The following is a 23,924-nucleotide window of genomic DNA, read 5'->3' on the forward strand; positions in this document are numbered from 1 at the left end:
TTAAGCTTAGCTTAAATATTTTTACTCCTTTTTGAACTTCTTGAATGAACTTTTAATATTTTGTTTGATGTTATAATATGAAATTATGAATTTTCTTCTGAGCAAAATTTCGTCCATATCCAAAAGACTTTGATATCAGGATTTTCATTATAAACATGTTCTAGATAGTATGTGTTGGCAGGTGTTTTTTGTTTTGTTTTATTTTTGAAAAGAAAAGATTTATATATACAAAATGCTTTGAATTTGGGTCATCCACAAAGATAATAGGGTGGGGTGGTTGAAGTAAGAGGAAGAGAGCAGTAGCCTATGGGGGCTGTGGGCAAGGGGGTCAGGGATTAAGGTGGAGAGTTATTTCGGGGGCTGCCAGGCCCCAGGGATTTACAAGGGAGCATGCTTGGCTTGCATTGCCTCGCCTCCCACTGAGGGCAGTCATGCAAATCTGCACCTCCCTCCTGACTCCCTCCTACTTTCTTTTCCTCCTTCTCTCCTCCCTCCCTACTCCACCATCTCTGGAATGGGATGAGCCTCTGCCTGTAATTCAACCCTCCAAAAGGCAGCTCTGCACACAACTCCCAGGTTGTGAGGGCGCCTGTACAGAGGCACCCTGACCCAACCTGTTGGCAGTTTTAACTTCTTTATAAAGTTGAAAATTGTTTAGGTGAAAGTTATAATAATTAGTGTGTAGTCTTGTGATCAATTTGTTTGATTTATTTCAATTTGGGGAAAATATTGAGATTTTCTTCAAGTCCTAATATATGTTCATTGTTATGATGTCCTATGGCTTGATAAGAAGGCATGTTCCCTATAGGGTATGAGGTTCAACATGTGTCTATCAGATGAGGGTGGGGTGTGGAGGGAGGGTTGCTGATTTGTGACAGGATGGTTAGGGAAGGCCTGTTGGATTAAACTGACAGACTTGAATGAAGTGAGGGAACAATTAGAGCAAACGCCTTGATTAAATTGTGTTTTTATCGTTTCTCAGTCTTTTGGTTAAGATCATGTGTAATTGTGTATTTTTTTAAATTGAAAGATGTAATCTCAGGCCTAGTTCTATATTTAATCTGTTCTGTAGTCTTTACTTCAAGAATGCTAATTCAGAACACACCTTTTTGCATAGTTACGTTATATGAAACACTTGGTCACAAGGCAATCATAAACACAAATACCAATATGAATATACTTAGATTACCATTGTAATATAGAATTCAAGTTCTCATGGATTACTCTTGCACCCCTGAGAATACAGCCATGTTTCCCCAGAAGTCCCTGTTTGAGAACTATTACCCTGTACATTATTCTTTGGACTCTTTTCCACTTCCTTCCCAAGGGAAGGGCTGAAGGGAGGAACAGCAATGATTTCTTCTTGTTATATTCCTATTTGAATTGAGGCTTTGTTTATCAGTGATCTAGGGTGAGGGTATTTGGTCTTTCTCTTGACTGCTTATGACCCCCAATCCCTACCCCTCCAAACTGTGAGATAACCTGGGAGAGATTTCAGAATGTTATCTACTTAACTTTCCATACTATTTCTACTACTACAAGTACTGGTACTGCCCATTCTGTAAGGAATCCACACGGATTCCCAGCATCTTTGTTCATTTTGATTAAAATTATTCTATATTTAGATAGCAAATCTTCAGGTGTATTGTATGAGATTAGGACACTTACGCAGTTTAAGCATTTGTGGAATATTCTACCCATATGTCTTCTTTGTTTTGAGTTTGGGGAATGGACTTTCAGTATGCCTGGATCTGTGCAGTTATTTTCTTAGAAGTCTGATTTTTCATCTTTATTGAATGTTTAAGAAAAAGCCAAAAAAAAAAAAAAAAAAGAAAGAAAAAGCCTTTTCCTGTAAGTCATGTGTTCGAATAACTTGATTTAATGTTAACACTGACAACTAATTATGTTTTTAAATGACTTGACAGGTTGGAATTCGAGGTACTGATATAGTTGTACTCGGGGTAGAAAAAAAATCTGTTGCCAAGCTTCAAGATGAAAGAACTGTGAGGAAAATTTGTGCCCTTGATGACCATGTCTGCATGGCTTTTGCAGGTACTTATAGACCTACAGTAATGATACAGAGTATCTTTAGTGTGGTAGGGTAACACATTTGGCCATACTACAGCTGTTGTCTATATGTATACACAATATATGGCATTATTAAACACAAACAACATACCCTATTTTTTCTAGAAAATCACAACTCTAAACCAGGATTTCTGATAGTTAGCTTTGATAAAATATAAATGTTAGAAGGTATATATTACATTACCTTAATTATAACTTTAGGTAGCTGTTTTCTTTTTAAACTCTTTTTATTTTGAAATAATTGTAGATATCGGAAAATTACAAGAAAACACAGCGTAGTCCCCTTTACCCATTTTCCCTCAATGGTAACATCTTCAAAAACCAGTAAATTGACATTGTTACAAGCCACAGAATTTATTCAGATTTCACCAGTTTTACATGCACTCATTTGCGCACGTGTGTGTGTGTGTGTGTGTGTGTAGTTTTATTAGATTTATCACATGTGAAGATTCATGTAGCCATTACATGCACTCATTTGCGCGCATGTGTCTCTGTGTGTGTGTGTGTGTGTGTGTGTGGTTTTATTAGATTTATCACATGTGAAGATTCATGTAGCCATCACCATAATCAAGATACACAATTCTTACATTAACACAAGGCTATCCATGCTATTCCTCCTCCTCATCTCTAACCTCTGGCAATCATTAATCTGTTCTCTTCTCCATCTCTATAATTTTGTCATTTTGAGATTGCTATATGAATAGAATCTTATGGTGTATAACCTTTCATACTGGCTTTTTTTTTTCATTCAGCATAATTCCCTTGCAGTTAATCCAAATACAGTTGAATATATCAATAGTCTGTTGTTTTTTGTTGCTGAATAGGATTTCATGGTATGGATGTACCACACATGGTTAACTCACTCATTGAAGAATATTTGGATTATTTCTAGTTTGGGATTATTTCCAGTTTTTACCTACTACAAATATAGTTAGTGTGAATTTTCACGTGCAGGTTTTTGTGTGAACATAGGTTTTCATTGTTCTGGGATTAATGCTCAAGAGTACAATTGCTGGGTCATATGATAATTCATGCTTTGTTATATAAAAAACTGCCAAGTTGTTTTCCAGAGCTTTGGTAGTGTTTTACATTCCCATTAGCGGTATATGAACAATTCATTTTCTCTGCGTCTTCAGCAGCATTTAGTGTTGTTACTATTTTCTATTTTAGAGATTTGCATAGGTATATAATGAAATCTTGTTGTGGGTTTAATTTGCATTTGCCTCATGGCTAATGATGTTGAACATATTTTCATGTGCTTATTTGCGTCTGTATAGCAAACAAGACATGTTTCTTATGGTGTTTTTTTGTTGTTGTTCATTTTCTAACCATGTTTTTTCCATCAGAATTTTATATTGAAGTTTAAAAACCTTATTAAGCAAAAAATAATCTTTCTCTTAATGTCTTAAAAAAGGAATTATCTTGTCACAGAACAAATCTTAATGAAGTTTAAAAGCTTGAAATCATACAAAGTATCATTTCTAGTTAAAATGGAATAAAACTGGAAATCAACAGCAGAAGGAAAACTGAAAAATCCACAAATATGTGGAAATTAAACAATCCTCTTTAAAAAACCATGAGTCAAAGAAAAACATCACAAGAGAGATTAGGACATATCTTGAGACAAATGAAAATTAAAACACAAATACAAAACATATGAGATACAGCAAAAGCAGTGCTGAGAGGAAAATATATAGCTGAAAACACATATTAAAATATATTTCAATTCAACTACTTAACTTGACATCTTAAAAACTAGAAAAAGAGGAACAAACTAACCCCAAAGCTGGCAGAAGGAAGGAGATAATAAAGATTAGAGCTGAGATATATAAATAGACAATAGAAAAACAGTACAGAAAAAAAATTAACAAACTCAAGATTTGGTGTTTTTGAAAAGATCAACAAAATTGACAAACTGTTAGTCAGATGGACTAAGAATGAAAGAAGACTCAACTAAAATCAGAAATGAAAAAGGGGATGCTATTTACAACTCTATAACAAAAAACAAGCATTTGAATTAAAAAGTGGGTAGAAGACTTGAACAGATACTTCTCCCAAGAACACATACAAATGGCCAACAGATACATGAAAAAATGCTCAACTTCACTATCTATTAGAGAAGTGCGAATCAAAACCACCACACACCTGTTAGAATGGCTGTTATCCACAAGATAAGTAATAACGAGTGTGTGAGAGGCTGTGGAGAAAAACGGACCCTCATATACTGCTGATGGGAATGTAAATTGGTACAAACACTGTGGAAAACAGTATGGAGGTTCCTAAAAATATTGGGAATAGAATTACCATACGACCCAGCAATCCTTTTCTTCTGGGTATCTACCCCAAAATTCTGAAACATTTATCCATAAAGATACTTGTACCCCTATGTTCATTGTAGCACTATTCACAGTGGTGAAGACATGGAAACAACAAAAGTGTTCTTCTATAGATGACTGGATAAAGAAGATGTGGTACATATATACAATTACATACATACAATGGAATATTACTTGGGCATAAGAAAAGATGAAATACTGCCATTTGTGACAACATGGATGGATCTTGAGATTATCATGCTAAGGGAAATAAGTCAGAAATAAATAGTTGAGAACATTATGACTTCACTCATATTTGGCATATACAACCGAAGGCAAGAAATGAACAAGACAAAGAAACAAAAAACAATAGACACAGACAACAGTTTAGTGGTTACAAAGGGGTAAGTGGGGGAGGTGGGGTTGTAGAAGAGGGTAAAGGGGTCAAATATATGGTGATGAAAGGAGAACTGACTCTGGGTGGTGAACACACAATGTGTTATATAGATGATGTATATAGAAATGTGCACTTGAAACCTATATAATTTTACTAATATCACCCCAATAAATTTAATAAAGACAAAAAAGAACAAGGGGACACTACTACTGATTTTACAGAAATAAAAAGGATTATGAGAGTACTATGAACAATCATACACCAACAAATGAGATAACCTAGAAGAAGTGGACAAATTCCTTGAAATATACAAATTACTTGAAGTTACTCAAGAAAAAAATAGAAAATATCAACAGATGTGTAATAAAAGTGAATCAATAATCAAAAACCTCTCAATAGGGAAAATGTCCAGACCAGATGTTTTCACTGGTGAATTCTACCAAACATTTAAAGAAGAATTAATACCAATCCTTCTCAAATGCTTCCAAAAAATTAAAGAGGAAGGAACACTTCCAAACTTATTCTATGAAGTCAGTATTACTTTGATACCAAAACTAGACAAAGACACTACAAGAAAAGAACTACAGTCCAATATCCCTTATAAATATTGAAGTAAAAATCTTAACAAAATACTAGGAAACCAAATTCAGCAGTATTAAAGGGATTATACACTATGACTAAGGAATTTTATTCCTGGAGTGCAAGGATAGTTCAAAATATTAAAATCAATCACTGTAATATACCACATTACCAGAATGAAAGGAAAAGCTACATGATCATTTCAACTGATGTAGAAAAAGAATTTGACAAAATTCTACACCCTCTTCTGATAAAAACATTCAACAGAGTAGGAGTAGAAGAAAACGACCTTGAGATGATAAAGGTCATATGTGAAAAACCACAGTAAACATCATAGTCAATGATGAAAACCTAAAAGCTTTTCTTCTAAGATCAAGAATAAGTCAAGAATGTCCAGTTTGAATACATTCAAAGTGAAATACAGTCACAATAGGACAGTTACTATATAAGCTACCTAGAGTAATCAGATTCATAGAGGCAGAAAAAATGGTTCAAGAGGTGTGTTGGGGGTGGAGGAAATGGGAAGTTATTGTTTCATGTATTCAAAGTTTCAGTTTGGGAAAATAAAGAAGTCCTAGAGATGGATGATGATGATTGTCCAGCCATATAAATGTACTTAATTCCACTGCCTTGAACACTTAAAAATGGTTAAAATGGTAAATTTTATGTTACATATATTTTACTACAATAAAATTTTTTTAAAGGAGTCATCTTAATATAAATGATGGAATGCTGTAACTTCTGATACATATACCTATCAGACTTTAATGTAAAAATAATTTAAAAATGTATATAACTTTTTAGCAGAGTAAGATATTTACTAATATTCTCCTTACATATTAATTGATTTTGAAATTGGAAAATACCTAAATGTCTATTATTGGGGAATTGGTATAATAAATCATGTTATATCCATGCAGTTGCTTAAAAGCACAGGCTCTGGAATCATACCAACTGGGTTCTAAGACAGACTCCATTATCCACTATACCTGTGACTGGGCAATTCCTTGCCTCAGTGTAGTCATCTGTAACATGGGGTTAATGATAGTATCTACCTTATTGATTTGCTACAAGGATTGAGTTAATAAAGAGGAAGCCTCTAGAACAATGTCTGGGATACGTATTTAACAAATATTACTGTTACCACTAACTACTCTTACTACTACATCATCATCACTATTATTTAGTGACAGTTAAAAAAGGAGGTGGTAGGATCTGTATGTATTGACATACATATTAAAAATAGGTCACAAAAGAATATGTATGGTAACAGTTCTGTTTATATATTGTGGAATTATATGATATTTCTTATTCCCTCTGATGGAATATTTTACAATGAGTACATATCAGAAAGAAATACAGTTCTGTTTTGAAAAAACTCATATTCTTTTGTTGATGTTGTTATATTGTGCTTTTAACATTTGGAAAACAGCCCTTAGGAAAAATACAAAGAATTAAAAAAATATATATTTCATGTAGCATGTGGAATTCTGTTTAATAGCAGAAATTTTACATTATGATAGCATTTTCAAGGTAGAGTTGTGGTACAGTTATAAAAGCACTAGACTGAGGACTCATTTCTGTAATTGCTTATTTATAAACAGTGAAATTGAAATTTTCAATGCTCTTTAAATAGAATTTGTTCTCTTTTTCCTACTCATTTAGTTTTGATTAGTATAATTGCTACTTATGTTAAAAATAGAGACATACACAGACTTATGCTACTCATGTAATTTGGCAAATTTATCACTAATTTTCTTGTTTGAATCAGTTCTTCTACTACTTTCTAAGTATGATACTTTTATATTTTGCAGTTTTGAATTATATTTACATTCTAAAGGGGAAATACTTAGAAATCTCCTTTCTGATATTTTCTAATTGAGTGAAACTTTTAATTCGCAGAATAGTCTAAATCAGTCTCCTCCCATTTTTTCTCTCAGATAACATTTGCAAAGAAGAGAATCAGTTTCTCTTCCTTTAACTATCTGATTGTATTTCGCACCCTACCCATGAATGTTAAGGTGATTCTTAACAGTGGCATATTCTAACGGGTTCTTCGTTGTTGACTACTATTAACCATCTTCAAGGACTGGCAATTCTTCCAGGTTTGTAGAAACATGATTTTAAAAGACGTGGAAGGGGAGTAAGAGTTTGTGACTGCAAAAGACTGATTGTTATATGAGAAACAGCTGTTTGAGAGACTTTGTGAATGAATATTTTGGGCAATGTGGTATTTAGAGAATGAGGAAAGAAACAAAATGACAATGGGAAGATCAAATGCCAATGAAGTCTTTAATAGAAATGTTTACAATCATTGCATCTGTTTATGTTTTTAGTTGTTTTCTTTTTTTTTTTTTTAATAGAAACACATTTATTTCCATATAGGGCCGGCCTGGTGGCTCAGGTGGTTGGAGTGCCATGCTCCTAATGCCGAGGTTGCTGGTTCGATTCCCACATGGGCCAGTGAGCTGTGCTCTCTACAGCTAAGATTGTGAACAACAGCTGTCCCTGGAGCTGGGCTGCCCTGAACAGCCGGAGGTTGGCGTGAACTGCCTCAGGCTGCTGCTGAGTGCTGCCTTGGGCTACTGTGTGTCGCTGTGAGCGGCCAGTGGCCAGTGTGAGTGGTTGGTAGCCAGTGTGAATGGCCGACAGCCAGCATGAGCTTCCATGGGTGCTGTGTGCTGCCATGGGCTACCGTGTGCTGCCATGAGTGGCCGGTGGCCTGCATGGGCTACCGTGTGCAGCCGTGAGTGGCCGGCAGCCATCATGAGCGGCCGGCAGCCGGTGAAAGCTGCCGATGACTGGCGACCGACTGCCTCAGCCAGGGGGAGCACAAGGCTCATAATACTAGCATGGGCCTGGGAGCTGTGTCCTACACAACTAGACTGAGAAACAACAGCTTGAACCAGAGTTGGGGTGGAGGAGGTGGAAGAAGGGGGAAAAAATAAAAAAGAAGTGTTCAGGATTAATTACATGATGTTTTGGTATGACAAAAGTAAGATGCAGTGTTTTCTGTTTCTTTTTTAACATTCTTAATTTTCAAACTCATAACCTAGACAAAAAGCTGAGAAGTGATGTTATAGTTACACTCAATGAAATTTGAATTCAATAGATATGTGTTAGATAATTAAGTGATATTCATTGTTTTTGTAAGAAATCCAGTTTAGGTAATCCAGTTTAGGTAATAAGTATATTGGTTTTTTAATCAGGATAGACCATCAACCTTTGAACAGTCTGCCATTAATATCTTCCCCAAAAAAAGTTTAAAAAATAATGACTACAGAGATTGTACCAGCCCAGCTACTGTGACTTAAACCATTTTACTCTTTGGGAAATAATTTACTTAACATTAATGCTTAACCATCATTCTTTAAGGCCTTTTTTTTTTTTAAAGGAAATACGAATGCATCAAATTAAATCCTGAAGAAATTTGTAAGAAAGATTCTATGGTAGCTAAAGCCCTTTCGACAAGGGAAAAAGTCATTCTTTTTTGTAATGTATCAACTACTTTTATAGGACTGACTGCTGATGCTAGAGTAGTGATAAACAGAGCCCGTGTGGAGTGCCAGAGTTATAAGCTTACAGTTGAGGACCCAGTCACTGTAGAATATATAACTCGCTTCATAGCAACCTTAAAGCAGGTAAGCCAACATTCCAACAGATTTCTTCCAGTTTTCTCCTTTATCATTATAGGTCCAATCATGGAAATACTACAGTCACTTCAATCACTTAGTCTACTAAGTCTACTAAATTCCTTGTGATATTCTCTTTATTGTGGAAGTCTGGAACCCAACCTGCAATATCTCTGAGTTATGCATGTCATACTGTTTCTAGTTGCTATCTGGTAATTATTTAGGTTGTTTCCAGTTTCTTGTGTTCTCTCTCACTTGCTGGCTTTCAATTTGCTACTTTGATAACATTGTCTTAGTCCCAGGTCTTATTTTTCTTTTTTGAAATACATTGTTAAATTGATTTTCAGCATGGGATTGCTAGATTAGATATTATAATTGGTTTCAAGACTCTTGTTATATGTAACTAAATTACTTTCTAAAAAGATTGAACCAATTTTTATTGTGCAACCAACAATGCATAAATGTACCCTTGAAGGATCAGCAGCAGTGGGTTTTTCATTTTTCTTTTATTTAGCACATAGGTATAACATAGTGCTGTGTACTATTTTATAATTAGTAGTGAAGTCGATTTTTTTCCACGTTGGTTTGTTATTTTCATTTCTCCTAGCATAAACTATTTTTCCTTTTGACAGGTACTCTAGTTAAGAATGTGCCCCCAGGAGCCAGAATTTGGGGGGTTTGAATCTTGGCTTTGCTACTTCCTAGTTAGTGTTTTGAGCAAACTATTTAGCCTGTTTCACCTCAAATTTTCTTGTTTATGAAATGAGCATTACAGTAATACCAATTTTGTTGAGTTGGATTAAATGATAATAGTACATTTGAAATATTTAGAACACTTTCTGGCATGGATTTTTACCATTTGTCCATGTAGAGATTTTTTAATAGACCATATATTCTAGATAATAAAGTTTTAAATTATATACTTATTAAAAATTGCCCTATTTAAAAATTTTACTTAATGTTGCAGGGACGTCCAATATTTTTATATTGTTTTACTTCATTTGCTTTGATTTTCCTAGAGGTTATAAAGGTATACATCAAAAAGAACGGTGTAATGCATTGTGTACACAAGGTTCCCAATTGTGGTTTTTAGTTTTTCTTCTGGAAATATATAGGTTATGCATAGCACATTTATAGAAATATACATTTTAAATCTATAATAGTGAAGTTGCCACTGGGCAGGATACTGGTTCTGGGATGAAAGAGATATGCTTTAGGAACACCTTTGGTATTTCTAAATTATTTTATCCCTGTGTATGTATTACCTTTTCATTGAAAAAAATGGTTGATTAAGCAAATCAAGTAAAATGGTTGCTCTTCTAATGTATACTTACAAAGCATCTACTTCATACTTTGGTGCAATATAGGAACATTAAGATACACAGGGAAATTAAGACATAAATCCTATTTTTTAAGAGTTTACTTATGTTTGTATAGCCCAGTTATTGGCATTCATAATTTGAAGTGGCTTATAAAAATACATATACAATAAAATGTAACAATAAAAAATAGGATACATAGACAAGCCCAGGAAGAAAACTAGTATAAAGCTATTTCAAGCCATAAAGTTACATACAGTTCCTGAAGCTGCCTACAAATGTGGTCTTGAGGTTTCTATCAGGATTGCCTCTTTGCACAACTTCTAGGAGTACCAGTCTCAGAATTAGTTGAATTCCACTCCCTGGAGCACAAATTCAGGAAGTTCCTGGCACTGAAATAAAATGAGATACAATTTGGTTTTCAGTGCTCTGTTGTCTCTGAGGAAAAATCTTGCTTTTTCTTCAAGAGAAACAAGGGTTTCCTTGTTTTAGACCTGACAGACCGTCTTAGTTGGGTTTTATGTAGAGATAACTTAGTATATAGTGAACAGGATATACTTGATAATAATAGTATCAAGTAAGAATACTTGATAGTAATAGTAACAATTGTAGTGTCTCCCAAAGTAAACCAAGGAGTGCTTCCAAAGCACAGTTCTCTGAAGTCTGCTTTCCTGGGAACCAAAATTGTGTGACATTATACAGTTCTCTGCTGTATTCAAGAAGTTGCAATTTAGTTATGTTACCAAAATGTACATAAAGCAACAAGAAAACAGTTTTAAGACCATATATATAAGCAAATTTATTATTTTATTTTATAGACTGTGTACATTAATTCCTTAAAAATTTCATCATGGATTTGAGGTTAGTCCAGAAAGTCAGGAAGAGGATCTTAAACCTATACAGTGTAAGAATCAATAAAGAAGATTATTTTGGCAAGAATACTTTATTTAGTATTAGAATTTGTTGCTTGATAAGGAATAGTGTTATCCTTTCTATGGCCTTATACAGAAAGTAGTTATGAAAACATTTTATTTTTCAGAAATACACTCAAAGCAATGGACGAAGACCTTTTGGTATTTCTGCCTTAATTGTAGGTTTTGATGATGATGGTATCCCAAGGTTATATCAGACTGATCCCTCTGGTACTTATCATGCTTGGAAGGTGAGCCATGAATTTTTTAATATAGTAAGAGAAGACGAATAAATATATTTACTATAAATGCTTTTATTGTTTTCAAAGACATGACAAAAAATTATGTTACATTGTAATATTTATCGTGGTAGAAACTTTATGTAACCATTTAGCTGGTCAGCAGTTATGGTTTTTGATGGATAGAGAAACACTGGTTTATTGATCACAGGTCTTTTCCTTACAATTGGAAAGATAGGACAAACCTAAGTGTATATAAATGACCAAGTAAGAGAAATATCCATTTTTTATTCATTGTTCATTCTTCCAAATTAGTACTGCATCATATAGGTGCTTTTGAGTAGAAGTATGTAGAAGTCTTTCTGCTTTTGATAAAGAATTAAATGAGCTTTTAAATCCCATACTGAAATCTTTAATACATCCTCTATTCTAGGAGAGTCAGAGCACACCAAACTATGAATTTATTCTTAAGTGTCAGTACATTGTAATTATCTCCACATAATTCCTGGGAGATAGTGAGTTTTTTGGATAAGTCATCATTCTTGTTTCAGTACCCAACTACTAACTTGGTTTAACAGTGAACTCAAATCTAATACAAAAGTCTAGGACCTAGGGAAGCTAGGGGCAGTTTCCAGAAGTGAATTTTTGTATATTCTCATATACTTGAATAAGAGTAAGACTACATCACAGAATCTAACATAAATGATTTTGGCTTTATTAGAAGTTTAAATACTTAGGCTTTAAAATAATTTTATGAAGAGTTTATTTTACTATTATTGAAAGCCAAACTAATTGGGAAATACTTCCTTGATCTTTATGAAGTAAAGGATTTGATTTGAGCTGACCATACTCATAAGATACTATTTTATGAACCAATTAATCAAGCCAGTAAAACAGTGGATTATATTCTTATCACAGAGATCTGAATACTTGTGTTAGCTACACATCTTCTGTTAAACTACCTGGACAATCTTAATTGGTAATCACAAGCTATGAATTTACTTGCTGCAAATACCAGACTTTTTTCTGCCAACTAGAAATCTTTTATATGTTCTAGATTTCTTGTGCCTCCAAATCTATGCCCTAAACAAAAAAAAATTTATTACACTCTTCCTCTAAATATTTTGAAGTCTGCCATCTTCTGATTGCATTAATCATTACATTATTACCCTTCATTTCCATTTTACAACATAAAATTTCCAAGTTTACATAAATTTCCATTTTAATTTGGTTTCTCTGTAGGGTCACACAGAGAAGTGTTTTTTTATTTCAAAGTCAATTGATTATGAAAATTATGAAGTTTTTAAATTGTTGGGGATTTCATTTAACATCTAGGTCTGAAACTATGCTCTCTGCTGTGGTGTCATAAGGCCATGTGGTGGAGGTGGGGCACGCACACATACACTCCATTATCATTATCTTATTAATTTTACATATTGCACTCCTTTGTAAAATTTCAGTTGAAGGAAATATTGTAAAGCTTTTAAAAAATTACCTATAACAAAACATTTAGAAATTTTTTTATTTTACGTATGTGGTGAGACTCAGGAGCTATATGATTATTTATTTATTTATTTATTTATTTATTTATTTATTTATTTATTTATGTTCATACCTCTAGTTGGTAGCAAAACTGGAATTTGAACTCAGGGTCTTCTGCCTATTTGTCCAGTGTTCTTTCCACTACATCATGCTACCTCCCTTAGGTCAAATGGTTCTCTATACGTGTTATATAAATTCTGATATCCAGTCTTGAAAGGTAAAATAAAATCTTCCAGTTTTATTTCTGTTTTGGGGAGACTGTAGCACTTTAACTGTGAAATAGTTTTTTTGTTGTTTGTTTTTTTTTGGTGTGTTCTGTTTTTTTCTCTGACCTACTATGTCAAGTTGCCTGATAAAATGGCATAATGGGCTATTGAGGACACAGCTGTGGTACCATGTGGTGACAGTACTTTGCAGTGCTAGGTTATAGTCTTACAAGATGCAGATAGAGGACTTGTGAAATGGAAAGTAGAAATAGGAAGGTGAAAATATAAGCTGCAGCCACGTGACCTGTTGTAGAAATGATAATAGAATAGCTGATACTAGCACTCTGGTTTGTTGGTGTTCTTTAGCTGGCACATGATACAAACATTTTTTTTTTTCTTTAAGATCTGGGCCATTAGTGATCCTGCTTTAATGGATTAATAGTGTCTTCCATTAACTTTTTTCTTTTCATATGGGAATACTAAGAGAGAGCTCCAGAAAATCCCTTGAGTTCTAGACATCTCCCTGATCCCATTGTATAATAGTAACTTTATTTCCCTTGCTAATCAGAATAAATTATACTACCCTACTGGTTCAAGGGTATGAAGACTTGCAAATGACCAACTGGCACCCTCAGCTTCTAGTTCAGTGAAATTATTGTTATATCCCCTGTTAGAACATTGCCTTTTCTCCCTCCTCTCCACCACCTCGGGAACTATGACCTTTAAACTAATAAACTAGTTGTGACAAGCAAAAATTTTATTAGTGGGCCATTAAGGGTATTAATGAGACAGCATTCCTTGAATCCTAGATTTTAGACTATGGGAGAAATTAGTTACTGCTTCCTGTTTCAGGGCACACACAGGATCTTGTAGAACAGAAACCTAGCCCCATAAGATGTCACCCAGCTGGTGCTATTCCTGAGTCTTCAGTAGGCTGGTCCATATTACCGTCAGGCTGGCTACTTCAGGGTAATAGAGAACGTGATAAGACCAGTGAATCCTGTGGGCATAAGCCTTCTCGTATTTCCTCACTATCAGTTCCATAGTCACCAGAAATGTTTTGTAGGATGCCATGATGGTGAAAAAAAAAGCATTCAGCATGTCCACAGATAGTGCGCTGACAGAAACATTTGGTATATGGAAGGGAAATTCAAATCCAGAGTAAGATTCTCTTTCAGTGAAGGCATACTGCCCCTTCCATGACAGAAGAGTCCAACAAACTTTGTCAGCCTGGTAGGATGCCTTGTAGTTTGGCAGTGTCTGGATCAATTGTGATAAGGGTTACCTTTTTGAAATATTTTTTTTCTTCTTTACACATTTTCACATTGCAGAAAATATTTTTTACTTTGAGTAACAGGTTCTAGGGTTTGGCACATTACAATAACTAAAAATTATCCTGCTACAAACACCTAGAATGCTAGAATGATCATTAAGATTTTTTGTAATGCATAGCTGAACTCATAAGAAACACAGAAAATCCTAAGTGGCCAGAAATGAAGAAGGAATTGAGTACCAGAGCGGTAAGCTTGTGAGTTGATGATATCTTTGCAGAAAGGTATATTATAGTGCAGGATTCCCAAAGATAATTCATGTCACCATCATAAGTTATGAAATAAAATATATAAACAGTCCATCATTTAACAAATATTCAGTCTATGAATAATTGAATTCCTACTACACAGCAAGTACTCTTCTAGGTTCTGGGGATATAGAGGTGAACTCAACAGGCTACATACAGGTGGTGTGAAGTCAGGGGTGGAGTACAAGGTTAGGAGGATAAAGAGTGACTGGTAAATAAGGTGGTCAGGGAAAGCACCTTTGAAAAGGTGACATTTGAACAGAGGCCTGAAGAAAATGAAGAAGCCAGCCAAGTAGTAACTTCTCTGGTATTCCAAACAGAGGAAATAATAAGGGCAATATCCCAAGGCAGCAGTATGTCCCGTACTTACGAAATATCAAGGAGGCTATTAGAGCTAGATCTCTGTGCAGGAGCATATGACTGTGCAACAGCAAATCAAGAAAGATAATGGTAAGGGGTGAAGTAACAGGCAGGAGGGGGATAGATCTTGTAGGGTCTGAAGGCTGTCGATAGGACTTGGGTTATTATATAGAATGATGTAGAAAGTCTTTTGAGGTTTTTGCATATTAGTGTTATATCTGATTTATATTTTTAAAGTATCTCTCTGGCTGCTGTTTTGAGAATAGATTGTAGGATAGGGCAGGGTAGAAGCAGGCAAACAAGTTAGGAGGCTGTGGCTAGTAATAATTCAGGCAAGACTTGATTTAGATCAGGGGCATTGGACCAGTGAAAGGTGGGGAAGGATCCAGCATAGTGTGTAAAGGAGAACCCAGAGAGCATTGTCCCAGATCCCAAATGAGAATAATATTCTAAGAAGAGTTGATTAGCTGAATCAGTGCCAGTGATGGGTCAAGTAAGAAGAGGACTATGAAACAATTGGATCTGACAAAATGCACGTCATTAGTGACTTTGACAAGCGGCTTGGATAGAGTGATGGTAATGAGAGCCTGATTGAAGTAGCTTTAAAAGAGATTTGGGAGAACAAGAAACATCAAGGCACACTAAGACCATCAGTAAAAGATAGCTGGGGAAAAGGATAGTCACATGGTCCCACATATTACTTAGTAATTACAAAAGAAAAAAGGTACCTTTTCAGTGGAGAGATCTGGTGGATCCCACCATAACCAACAAACTCAGCCATTATGTGCCTCATGTGATGTAATGGGAAAGAAACAACATCACCTTTGTAGTATTCTTGCCATTGGATTTAACCTTAATCTGATCAAAAGGGAATTATCAGATAAATCCCGACAGTGGAACATTCTACACTTTAAAAATGTTCATTGAAAGACAAAATAAAGGGAGACTTTTCTAGTTTAAAGGAGACTAAAAAGACAAATGTAATCCATGGTCTTTCATTAGATCCTGGATTGGGGAAAAACAGTCACAAGGACATTTTAGGAACAACCAGAGATATTTAAAAGTGTATAATTGATAACAGTATTGTATCAGTCTTAAATTTATTGGGTGTGGTAATTACAATGTTAAATAAAAGAACTTCTTTGTTTTAGGGGATAGATGGTGAAGTATTTAGGGATGAAATGTTATGTTATCTTCAACTTCAGCATTAAAAAAAGCATGCGTGTGTGTAGATAAGTAAATGGAGAGAGGTGTAACTAATATCTCAAAATGTTAACAATTCATGTATCTAGGTAAAAACATATGTAGTTAGTTGTTCATTGTACTCTCAACTTTTATATGTTTGAAAATGTTCAAAATAGAAAATTGAGGAAAAGAACAGTAAGGAAGGATGTGAAGCTAGTTCCTTTAAGAAGTTTAGCAGGGTGGACGGGAGGCTCAGTTGGGTAGAGCGGGAGCTCTGGGCAACGGGGCTGCTGGTTCGATTCAGACATGGGCCAGTGAGCTGCGCCCTCCACAACTAGAATGAAGTCAATGAGCTGCCGCTCAGCTCCCGGGTTGCCAGATGGCTCAGTTGGTTGGAGCACGTCCTCTCAACCACAAGGTTGCCAGTTCCACTCCTGCAAGGGATGGTGGGCTGTGCCTCCTGCAACTAACAACAGCAACTGGACCTAGAGCTGAGCTGCAAGCTCCACAACTAAGATTGAAAGGACAACGTGACTTGGATGGAGCTGTTGAGTCCTGGGAAAAACACACCACTGTTCTCCAATAAAAAGTCCTGGAAATACACACTGTTCTCCAATAAAGTCCTGTTCCTGTTCCCCAATAAAGTCCTGTTCCCCTTCCCCAATAAAATCTTAAAAGAAAAAATAAAGTTTAGCTATAAAGGGAAGCGCAAAAATGAAACAGTAGCTAGAGGAGAATATGGGTTCAAGGTAGGTTTTTGTTTTTGTTTTTAAGATTGGCAATACTGTATAAGATTCGTTCATTCAACAATGGTATTCAGCTCTAAATATGTACTAGGCACTATTCTATGTAGAGAATAGCAGTGGCTAAAACACAGTCTACTCTCAGAGAACTTACATTCTAGAGGTGATAGGAAGACAAGTAAATACGTAATATGTTAGACTGTGATACTAACACGTGCCACTCAAGGTGTGGGTCAGGAACCAGCAGCATGAAGCACACGTGAGAGCTTTCTAGAAATGCCAGGTCCTACCAGGCCTTCTGAATCAGAATCTCTATTTTAACAAGATCCCCACATATTTTTTACATACATTAAAATTTCAGAAGTTCTACTCTAGAGAAAAAGTCAGATAAGGGTGATGAGGAGGGGGAGTGGGAGGAGGTGCGATTTTATGGAGGGTAGTCAGGGAAGAGGAGTACTTGAGCAGAAACCTGAAAGAACAGGCTGTATACTACCTGTAGCCATGCAGCCGGGGAAGTTTGTTTGCCTTTTTCTTCATTTGATGAAAAAACTCTAAAGAACACACAAAAGAATGGGGACTGGAACAGAAGAAGCCCTTCTTGCTTATAGAATCAAAGAAGATAATGAATTAATAATTAGTATACTTAAATCTAAGTGCCAAGAAAATGATGCACAGACCTACAGTATTCATGTAAACGGCTTTCCTCTTCACGTTAATGTTCTTTTTTCCTGGAATGTGAAGCTCTTTTTAATTATAGTTGATACACAATATTATATTAGTTTCAGGTCTATAATATAGTGATTTGACATTTGTATGCCTTATGAAGTGATCACCATGAAAAGTCTGGTAACCATCTGTCACTATACCAAGTTACTGCAGTATTATTGACTATTCATTCCTATGCTGTACATTGCATCCCATGACTTACTTGTTTTAACTATATGTTTGAACTTCTTAATCCACTTCACTTTTTTTGTCCAATCTACTCACGGCCCAGCCCTCTGGCAACTATCAGTTTGTTCTCTGTATCTATGAGTCTGTTTGTTTTGTTTGTTCATTGTTTAGTTTAGACTCCACATATATGTGAAATGACACAGTATTTCTGTGAAATTATACATATTTCTGACTTATTTCATTATATATAAGTGAAATTATACAGTATTTCTGACTTATTTCAGTTAGCATAATACCCTCTTGGTCCATCCATGTTGTCACAAATGGTAAGATTTCATTCTTTTCATGGCTGAGTAATATTCCATTGTATGTACATCTTCTTTATCCATTCATCTATCAGTGGAAACCTAGGTTGCTTCCATATCATGGCTATTGTAAATAGTGCTGCAATGAATGTAAGGGTGTATATATCTTTTTGAATTAGTTTTTTTGTTTTCTTAGGCTAAATGCCCAGAACTGGAGTTGCTGAATTGTGTAGTAATTCTGTTTTAATTTTTTGAGGAACCTCTGTACTATTTTCCATAGTGGCTGCACCAATTTACAATCCCATCAGCAGTGCACAAGGGTTCCCTTTTCCCCACATCCTCGCCAACACTAGTTTCTTGTCTTTTTGATGATAGTCATTCTGACAGGTATGAGGTGATATCATTGTGGTTTTTACCTGCATTTCCCTGATAATTAGGAAGTTGAGCACCTTTTCATGAGTCTGTTCGCTATCTGCATGCCTTCTTTGGATAAATGTTATAGGAGTCCTCTTCCCAGTGCACGTACCCCAAGATTGGGGCTCGGACCCGTCGCTCTTCAAAGGGGGACCTCCGAGCTTGTGATAGCCCTCCCACTTGTGGGTCACCACATGGGTTTGGGGGGTAGGGATGGTCCTGACTAGATTGAGTCTCTGCCCCTCCTACCCATCTCAATATGTATTTTTTTTATATATATCCTTAGTTGTAGAAAACCTGTTCTCTAGTATTCAGGTCATTCTCAGAGGTAGCTGTTCTGTACGTAATTGTAGTTTTGGTGTCAGTGAGAGGAGGTGAGCTCAGAATCGTCTTTTTCCATCATCTTGAACCGGAAGCCAGGAGCCTTGCTCGTAAATGCCAATTTAGCTGTCTGTGAAATGTTGTTTCTTGTGGTTAGTGCACAGTCCCCACAACAAACGTGTCTGCATCACCATGGCATGCACATTGTTGTTTCTTATTTTTCTCTTTTCTTCCTTCCTTTTTCACCATGTTGCAAATTATACCTCCTTTCATCTCCATGTCTTTTGTAGTCTCAACTTTTCAGTATCTTCTAACTGTCAAGTACTTTGGAGCCATTCAAGCAAAATAAAGCACTGGCAAGGATAAAGCATTGGTATATTTGAAAACAAGTCATGCCATTACTACAGATTATTCTTATAGTAACCAAATGAGCTGCTGAAATTTTGGCTAAGTTTTCAAACCTACCATTTTCATTTAGTATTTATACTAAGAAATACTGGAGTAAACTATAAACCTTTAAACTTCACTTAAGTAACCACAAATTCCTTCATAGTCAGGTGATATTAATAGTTATCTTCTATTTTTCAAGGCAAATGCAATTGGCCGAAGTGCTAAAACTGTCCGAGAATTTCTGGAAAAGAATTACACAGAAGATGCTATAGCAAATGACAATGAAGCTATCAAATTAGCAATAAGAGCTTTGCTAGAAGTAAGTGATCTAATAAAGCATATTCAGAAACGCATTGTGGTTCCCCCCCCCCCATTCAATTGCTTATTTAAAACACAGAATTTACTGAAATAATTTTAATACTGTATTTTTTCTAATTAGATCGTCCAGTCTGGTGGAAAAAACATTGAACTTGCTATAATAAGAAGAAACCAACCTTTGAAGGCAAGTAATTAACCAAATAAGAAAAAAAAATATCTGTAGTTTAAAATATTTTGACAAAAATTACAATGTTGACAACTGTGAGTCTTTATTTTAAGCCTTAAACATCCTTAACATCCATTGACAATATGACAACTTCTGTTTTGTTTCTGTAGCCTAATATTAATTAATTTGTATGTGCTTATTGCAAGCAGTTACCTGTTCCTAGCCCTTTGTGAAGACCTAGAGTTGCTGAGATGTATATATAGACCTACCCCATTTAGTATATGTTCTTGCAAGTAGGAATCCCTGCTCAGTCAGTTCAGTATAGTAGCGTATTCCCTATGGAGATTCATTCCTTGCACCATATGGAGAGCAGTTACTCTTCCTGTATTTTTAGATCTTCTGAAATCAAGATATGCTTCCAGCTAATGTCACCCAGCTGCCATTTATATAACTGTTGGCTCTCCCAGCTCCTAACATAATGTTATCCTTCATTATGTCAAAAAAACCTCCACCCATTCTTGATTGCCTACTGCTTTTTATCTATTTTTTCCACTTTTCACTTAAAAGTGCTTCGAGCCTCTGTTAAGATTTAAATTTTGGGTGACTGGATGGCTCAGTTGGTTAGAGCGCGAGCTCTCAACAACAATGTTGCCGGTTCAATTCCCACAAGGGATGGTGGGCTGTGCCCCCTGCAACTAAGATTCAAAACGGCAACTGGACTTGGAGCTGAGCTGTGCCTTCTACAACTAGATTGACGGACAATGACTTGGAGCTGATGGGCCCTGGAGAAACACACTGTTCCCCAATAAAATTTATAAAAATAAAAGACTTAAATTTTAATATCCAGTATGATAAACTTTCCATATTCTTTGCAGCAATTCTAATGTTATTATTTCTATATCTTTTATCAGACACTATGGATTAAAACTGCTGGACCACAAAGTAAATTGTTCAGAACACTGTGATAAACTGTTCCAAATATTATGAAAGAGGACTCTGGCTAAAGAGTATTTGAAATGTGGTTCACTGTTGTTTATTAGGTAGAACTTTACAGTGTAGTTTGCCAACTGGCTCTCTTTAGCTGAAAATGGATAAAAGCTCATAAAGCATGGGAAACTATATGAAAAGTGTGCAAAGAAGGATTATTTTACATGTACCTTTTCTTTGGTTTGAAGGAAAGTATTTCAAAGGGAAGTAGTGTTGAAATCAGTGCTGTGTGGAGCAGTGGGAATTTTGTTTTGGAGGAGGGTTTGTTGTTGCTGTCCTTGTTCTTTTGGTACCACATTCCCACAGTTTATTAGTTAACCGATAGATGGGGACATGATAGATAGGACAGCAGCAAATTTTTAATAAATAAGAGAAATGGAGGCAGGGCAATATGGTCTTCCCCTACATGACCCCACATAAATAAATAGGATGCTGAGCACAGAGTATGGAGATTGGAACTGGGCTGAGTTGTCACCACTGCTGCCAAGGGCCCAGGGACAGATGTGCCAACACAAGGACACAGACCACCACTGAGGCCACAGTCAGCTCTCCAGCCCCATCACATGCATATATACACACCCAGATAGACATACACACAGACACACACACCCAGTTATATATCTGTTTTTACTTATGAGTGTTGGGTGGTACGTGTCCTAGCAGCAAAGTTATACTATCCTTTCGTATGCTATTTCAGGATAGGCTGTGTGGCAAATTAGAGCACATGCTTTAGAGCTGGATAGATCTCGATTAAATTCTACAGATCCGTGTGTTTAACAGTATGATCTTGAGCAATTGCTCCCATCTTTGATTTAAATAAAGTAACTCTTTTGACTTTGTACTTAGTGAGGAAGTTGTAAATAAAGCAGTGCAAATTATCTTTTCCCTAACTTTTGGCTAGTCTATGAGTTGATAAAATATATCCTATCAGAGAATCACACAGTGAGGTGGAAGTAGGGAGAGTGTATTTGCTCATTAACTGAATAAGCCTTGCATTTAAATGTTTTCAGAGTTATATGCTTATATAGTATATGTAATGCAATGTCACATTTTGCACTGCTTTCATTTTTAGCACAATGATAGTGGAAATGTCAGAGTTCTGTGTTTGTTCATAATTGTTACAAGTATGTTGCTTTTGAACTTTTGAAACATTTAATTATATATTTGAACTTATAAAATATAAAGTTATAAATAGAAATTTGTAAGATAGAATAGGGTACTTTCGTACTGTAAATACATATATTTTTAAAGATTTTATTGGGGAAGGGGAACAGGACTTTATTGGGGAACAGTGTGTACTTCCAGGACTTTTTTCCAAGTCAAGTTGTTGTCCTTTCAATCTTAGTTGTGGAGGGCGCAGCTCAGCTCTAGGTCCAATTGCTGTTGCTAGTTGCAGGGGGCACAGCCCATCATCCCTTGCAGGAGTCAAACCGGCAACCTTGTGGTTGAGGGGATGCGCCCAACCAACTGAGCCATCCAGGAGCTCAGCGGCAGCTCAGCTCAAGGTGCCGTGTTCAATCTTAGTTGCAGGGGGCGCTGCCCACCATCCCTTGCGGGACTCAAGGAATTGAACTGGCAACCTTGTGGTTAAGAGCACACTGGCCCATGTGGGAATCGAACCGGCAGCCTTCGGAGTTAGGAGCATGGAGCTCTAACAGCCTGAGCCACCGGGCCGGCCTCATACTGTATATATTTAGAAATTATTGGTATAGTTACAACTTGTTTTTAAAATTTTCTTCTTTTCAGATGTTTAGTGCCAAAGAAATTGAGTTACAAGTAACTGCAATAGAAAAGGAAAAGGAAGAAGCAGAGAAGAAAAAATCAAAGAAGACTGCCTGATTCTTAGTATGAACGCTGGGATCTTTTAATATTTTGTTGTACTCCTTGAAATTACTTAGTGAAGTTTTAAAGGAAATAAGTTGATTTGTGGCATTACATTTTTCAGTTATGTATTGTTTTGAGGGTGCTAGATTTGTGGCTGTCCTCGGTCTATTACTTGGACAAACCGTACATTAATACGAAGATTTTTTTTTTTTAAGATACCAGTAATTGTTGAAAGCAGTCATAAAGCCACATAAGCTTGAGACTATACTCTATAACTTTTCTTCATATATGAAAATTTAAGAAAAAAACTTAAAAAAAAAATTTGGTGATATTTGAGGATTGACATATCAGGTAGAGAGATACCCATTTGAAACTAAAAAATATAACATTGAGTTGCATTTCTAAATTAATGATAAAAACATCCTTGTGGTGCTTGCCAACATTTTGTCAGTCTTCATTTTAAAATGTTTTATCATATTTATTTTACCTTTTTCACTTTATAAGTTGCAGTATATCATTTTGTGTATAGAACAGCTTATTAAAGGCCTTATCCAAATAGGCAAAGTGTGGTAAGAGCTTATAAAGGTATCTGAATAGGCTGCTGTATGAAAATAAGGAGAGAAATTAATACATGTAATTCTTAGTTTTGATTTTTATCTTAAGTATGCACAGTGTGTTAAATTTGTACATGTTCCATCAAATACCTTGAGTGCTTATTACAATGTGCTTCGCATTGTGCTAGGGTATTGAGAGGCACAAAAGGAATATAAAAATGATCCCTTCCCACAGAAGGTTTAATCTAAATGGCCCACAAAAAGAATGCACTTAATCCTTGTAATGAAATTGTATTTTTGAAAGCAAAGGATATTAATCGGCATAAAAACAAAAGTCCATATATATTATTATTTTAGAGCTTTGTTCTTTTTTTTTAATGTTCTTTTTGAAAACAAGAAGGAGAGAGAGGTTGGATTTTTGCAGAGGAATGAAAAGCTCAAAGGAGATGGTAAAGAAAAGAATCAGTTTAGAAAAGAAACAGCCATCATAAGATCTAAGCCATTGGTGGTTGTAGTGCTCTGAAGCAAGGACAAAGGAAAAACAACTTCAGATTTTAAGAGATATGAAGACCTTACAAGGCCACCTTACTCTGGTGTTCATCGTGGTCCAAATTCCTGTGGCTTCCCAGTGTTGCACTTACTTCACTTCCTCTGAC

The 23,924-nt window shown here is 35.6% G+C and overlaps 1 protein-coding gene across 1 annotated transcript in view; it reads left to right on the forward strand.

Moving 5' to 3' along the window:
- Positions 1 to 22,871, forward strand: part of PSMA8 (proteasome 20S subunit alpha 8) — a 32,352-nt gene extending 9,481 nt beyond the window's left edge. The window contains exons 2-7 of the mRNA XM_019741177.3: positions 1,926 to 2,052; positions 8,896 to 9,020; positions 11,370 to 11,492; positions 19,619 to 19,738; positions 19,859 to 19,921; positions 22,637 to 22,871. Of these exons, the coding sequence (XP_019596736.1) occupies positions 1,926 to 2,052; positions 8,896 to 9,020; positions 11,370 to 11,492; positions 19,619 to 19,738; positions 19,859 to 19,921; positions 22,637 to 22,729 (651 nt within the window). The 3' untranslated portion in view covers positions 22,730 to 22,871. The remainder of the gene's footprint in view (positions 1 to 1,925; positions 2,053 to 8,895; positions 9,021 to 11,369; positions 11,493 to 19,618; positions 19,739 to 19,858; positions 19,922 to 22,636) is intronic.
- The last annotated feature ends 1,053 nt before the right edge of the window (positions 22,872 to 23,924 follow it).

The sequence above is a fragment of the Rhinolophus sinicus genome, chromosome 4 (genome assembly GCF_057876585.1).
Source record: "Rhinolophus sinicus isolate RSI-liver-muscle chromosome 4, RSI-T2T, whole genome shotgun sequence".
In the NCBI taxonomy this organism is placed as follows: Eukaryota; Metazoa; Chordata; class Mammalia; order Chiroptera; family Rhinolophidae; genus Rhinolophus; species Rhinolophus sinicus.